This window comes from Cicer arietinum, chromosome 4 (assembly GCF_000331145.2).
Source record: "Cicer arietinum cultivar CDC Frontier isolate Library 1 chromosome 4, Cicar.CDCFrontier_v2.0, whole genome shotgun sequence".
NCBI classification, from domain to species: domain Eukaryota; kingdom Viridiplantae; phylum Streptophyta; class Magnoliopsida; order Fabales; family Fabaceae; genus Cicer; species Cicer arietinum.
Window position 1 is genome coordinate 5,003,867 of NC_021163.2, and position 4,985 is coordinate 5,008,851.

Sequence of the window (4,985 nt, forward strand, 5' to 3'; positions counted from 1 at the left end):
GGGGGGGGCTTATACTTGTAGGGTAACCATTTTAACAGAATAAGTGAGAAAATTTGAAGCAAATCACACCACACACACGTATACACGCATTTCATGAATCAGCTACCCTAAAAGCTCAGGTTAATAGGTGAAGACACGTGAATGATTTTTACAATATATGTAGAACACAGCTTCTCTTGCAATGGCTCTTTGTAAATGAAGAGTGGACATGCACAAACTTGCCTATCTTGTACTGAAATTACTTTTTATTTGAATAATGAGGCAGCAAGGTTCAAAATCTAGACCTTGTTCATGGAGGCTTTGTTACCATATGATGAATCAGCTACTCTAAAAGCTGAAATTATTAGGTGAAAACATATGATTTATGAATGGTTTTTATACGATATCTCTAACAATATATTAGAGTCCAATATATAAACATGTAATGTGATCCAAGAACAGCAAAAATTTGACAAGGTTGATTTTTCGTGAAGTAAGAAATTGATAGAACTTACTATATCTTTCTTAATTTTATCAATCTCATCCGGACTTGATACACCAAACTTTTCAACATAATACCTTTCCTTGTATCCAGGCTCCCCTAACTTGACCTGAGAAAATAGGATACTTTCAGTTCACTATGCAAATTTTGCCAGGATTTCTAGATTGCTTAAATCATTGTGCATGTTTGGCAACACTAGTAGAATTACATTAAAGAGACCCCGAAAAATTATTCTGGTGCAGTTCCAAAACATGCTCCATAAAGTCAACAACATAAAAATTAAATTTAGCCAAGAAAACACAAAAAATCTTCTGGTAGTAAATCTTAATTCTGAACCTTGTCGGAAAATGAGGGTCTTGGCACTTCAAGCATTACTCCTCTTGCCCTAGCTCTCATCTCTTCATTATTTTCTGCTACCTATAAACACAATAATAAGAATTACATATCAGGAAACAACCTACACTGTTATATTTAAGGAACGCATGGTCCAGGCATATCAGTGCACAAAATTAACTAGAAAGCAAAATACCTGCTGTATTCGAACTCGTTTCTGAAAGATTTGATCTTCATGGACAGCGACAGATTGGATAAAATATTCAACTTTATCTAAGAAAACCTGAGAGGCATAAAGATAGTCACAATGCAACACTCATAAACTAATGACATTTTGACAAACAAAATATGAACATGGGATTACAAAAAATTACCTCACCCGCATAAGTAAGATAGCCACCCATGGCAGTAAATTCCTTTCTATAAATATTCATCAGTAAATCTATAGCTCCCTGAAATAGTAGAAAGTCATTAACGAGTACAACATTGACAATTAGATAGAAAGATAAATGTACAGTGGAATAAAAAGGCATAACCAAAACATTTTAAGATCTCACATCATATACATAATAAAAAGAAGCAGATGGCAATGCCATCCTTTATGGTTCAAGTACAGGATAGTGTAACATGGTGCCTGCCAGATGCTTACCTCCCTGATCTCTAATGTTGGCATATGTGGAAGAAAGTCATTGCCGACAAAGAAGCAGAGAAATACAAAATCATCCACTATTCGTTCAAAGTCAACCTCAAAAGGAGGGTTGGGAATCTCCAATTCATATTGCAAATATTCACGAAGCACCCAGATGTTAAGAAACTGTGAATACTACGAATTAGTTTAACACTAAAAATAAAAGGAAAAGTAAAATGAAGATTCAAATCAGCATGATGGATTCCAATCCTCCAACCTGATATTTCTTCTTGTGTATTGGGATATCATCAGCGGGATCCCAGTCCTCGGTTTTAGTTTCTGGCTTACCATGACAATCAGCTGCAAAATGGCCAGCTTGGCCACACACAAAACACCTATCATGTTGTCCAGGTAAAGTAATTACCTGTAAATCAGGTAATTAATTATTATACTATCCATTGATATTAATGAGCTAACAATACCATCTGGACAGTTCACACATTGGAAACTAACCTCCCTCAATATTGAGAAGTGAACCTCGTGTGTAGCTAAGGAGAGCATAATCAAATCCGCATCCTGGTTTAAAGACCATATAATATAATTAAAAAATCAAGGATAATAGCACTATGAACAGATAATAAAAAGTCAAATTAGGATAAAACTCACCAATCCATACAAACAATGTCGAGTATTCGGATTAAAACCAGGAATGTTGCGTTGTAACCGGATGTATTCCATTATTTTATGTTCTCCCTCGCCAGGAACATTTGAATCAGAAAGTATAACCTTCAAACAATTAACCATCCAATGCATCCCATAAATAAATATAAAAAGACAAAGCATCCTGAAAGCCGGATTTATAAGGGAAAAGAAAATAGATGGGATTACTCCACAAGAAAGGAATCATCCAATCTTGAAGGGATCAAGTGGCATAAGGAGTTAATAGGATGTGGTTTTAATGGCACCTTAATATTTTTCCAGGCAGTGTTGTGGTTCAATCTGGTCTGCACATAATACTGAAGAGCCACTGACAGAGCTGACATGAATTTAGTACCAGGGGTAATGACATTTGAGTCTGAAGTCTCAGGCTTCTCTTTAGAAGACAAAAGTATCCCCTCATCGATGAATTCATTCCTAAGCCTTTCCTCTTCAGCCTCCTATAATGTTTACACATGAGCACAATTACTTCATCAGAAAAAAGTAGGAGAACCTTGAAAGCATGAGCATATTAACATTCTTACAGCCTCTGCTGCATCTTTAGCAGCTCGGAATCGCCGAGAACGTTGCTGATTCATTTTGGCTCTTGGTGCAACACCATCTGCAAATTTCAACGTAAGGAAACAGGAGACAAAGGCAGACAGGGCACGAAAAGTAAATGTGATATGAAAAAAACGGACATAAAGATTTTATGCTATCGAACTAAGACTCTCAAGGATAAAAACATGATAGCTTTTCAAAAATTGGAAGTGTAAGTTTTTTGTTCAATAAAAACGTGAGTCTTATGATGGAAATATTTGCACTAAATTTTAAGTGTTAAAACTTCAAACCATAAATTGGTGGGTCTAGTTAGATGAAACAAATTAAGTGCAAAGAAAGAGGACAAGATACCCTCACAAGAAAACAAACAGAAAGGTTTAAGCAATTAAATTGGTGGATTTTGATACACAGTTCAACCACCTCTTTAATGTGATTTCTTGGTTTTGACAAAAAGTTCTAACATCCCTAGGGTGCAACATCAGAAATATGACACCTCCACATTAAGTGATGTAAATAAAGTTCTAACATCCTTAGGGTTTAACACTAGAAATATGACACCTCCATAGTAAGTGATGTCAATATGTTACAGAACATACTACTACTACATCAGAACATAATTGTAATCATACCAATTGCAAGATAGAGAAGCTTCCTCGGACGAACCAACGAAAAGAGATGGTCAACATAATCAAATACCGATTTAAACACATCATCATAGGTAGCTGGTGCTGGCTGCATTCATAAGATTTATCAATCAGAGTAATGTAAGTGCACTAAAATTACAGTGGACCTCAGAAATGGAAACTAATTCACTTCCACTACAACAACAGCACAGAAATTCACATCAGATAACTATATAATAATACATAAATTGAACTACATGAAGAAAATTATGACAGAACTTCAAATTATAACTAGGAAACATAATGTCTCGAAAAAATTTATTCAAATAAGTCTTACAAATTGAAATTAGGTAAAATAAAAAACGAGGTAAAGAGAAGAATGTTGCATACTTTGCCATCAGGGTGAAAACAAGGGTGAATGATGCCGTTCATGTCCAAGTACAAGTTATCGAACTCAATTCCGTTGGGATTGGGTTTAGACGCATCAACAGGCACCGGAACGGCGTCGTCTGCGACGGCTGGTTCTTCTTCCACTACATCGGAGATCGAGAGTGGGTAACGGTCGACGAGCCAGCGGTAAAAAGCTGGGACTCCCATTGCGAAAAGAGAGGAGAATAAGCAAAAGAGAGTGTTCGTGAAGACTTGTTTTTGTTGATGGATCAAAATTATTTTCTAGTGTTAATTCATTCATTCATTCAATTTGTCTGCCACGATTCGATCACGCTCACATTAATTAACTATCGGTGAAGATAACAACGCCCATTCTTTTTATTTTTTTATAAATTGTTGTTGTTTTTTAAATACGCGATTTAATTTTAATAATTATTTCTTTTATTTTTATTTATTTTTTATCTGTAATTAATCCTCTTTATACGGTGGAGTTTCTTTCTTTAATAATATATCACCTTCATATATTATTTGAGCGGGAGGTTGAGTTTTAACTTTTAAGTGATATATTAACTGGATAAATGTAATTTTTCAGAAATAAAGTCTTACGAATAATATAAATCTATTTTAAATTTAAAGTTTATCTATACAATTTTTTACGTTAATTTTATTTATTAAAAAATACATTTAATTGGTATTATTTTTTGATATATTTTATTTAATTAATTAAAATTTATATAAATTCATTAAAGTACATAGATCTTACATAAATTTTATAAGATCTATATATATTTTAATTAATAAAAAAATATTTTATAAATTTATATTAAAAAATGTATGTTAACATTATTATTAACAATTTAATATTTCATCAATTTAGGAGTTCTTTGGTCTTTACTATTTTCAACTAATTCTACTTAAAATTAAATCATCTCTATCACATTTTACTTTTACAGTTTTTTATATACTTTATATCTCTCACTTTTCTAACATTTTTCTTTTTTAAAAGCAAACTATTCATACACTCTTTGAAACTCTTTAAATTTTTATTCTATCAACCTCAAAGGTCTGCGTTTCAAACATTAATCATTTTCTTACTTTTTTTTGAAATAGATTATAAACAAATAAATCAAATTCCGTGTATTAAAAAATGTAGTTATCACATTTAATCTATATAATAATATTAATAAAAATTTAAGTTTATTGTCTAAATTAACTTCAATGATCAATAAATTATATTATTATAAATAAATTAAATAAATGATGTTTTAAAGAT

General features: G+C 32.4%; 1 protein-coding gene across 4 annotated transcripts in view; it reads right to left on the reverse strand.

The window, feature by feature from the left end:
• Positions 1–4,067, reverse strand: part of LOC101491968 (5'-3' exoribonuclease 4-like) — a 9,237-nt gene extending 5,170 nt beyond the window's left edge. For 2 of the 4 annotated variants that reach the window (XM_073366885.1, XM_073366883.1), the window contains exons 1-12: positions 3,713–4,067; positions 3,329–3,431; positions 2,684–2,760; positions 2,408–2,599; positions 2,109–2,228; positions 1,956–2,018; positions 1,720–1,866; positions 1,464–1,628; positions 1,189–1,266; positions 1,011–1,097; positions 818–898; positions 495–590 (exon numbers count right to left, since the gene is read on the reverse strand). In XM_073366885.1, the coding sequence (XP_073222986.1) occupies positions 495–590; positions 818–898; positions 1,011–1,097; positions 1,189–1,266; positions 1,464–1,628; positions 1,720–1,866; positions 1,956–2,018; positions 2,109–2,228; positions 2,408–2,599; positions 2,684–2,760; positions 3,329–3,431; positions 3,713–3,919 (1,416 nt within the window). In that variant the 5' untranslated portion in view covers positions 3,920–4,067. The remainder of the gene's footprint in view (positions 1–494; positions 591–817; positions 899–1,010; positions 1,098–1,188; positions 1,267–1,463; positions 1,629–1,719; positions 1,867–1,955; positions 2,019–2,108; positions 2,229–2,407; positions 2,600–2,683; positions 2,761–3,328; positions 3,432–3,712) is intronic. The other 2 variants (XM_012714478.3, XM_073366884.1) reach the window with 1 other exon arrangement.
• Positions 4,068–4,985: the final 918 nt, after the last annotated feature.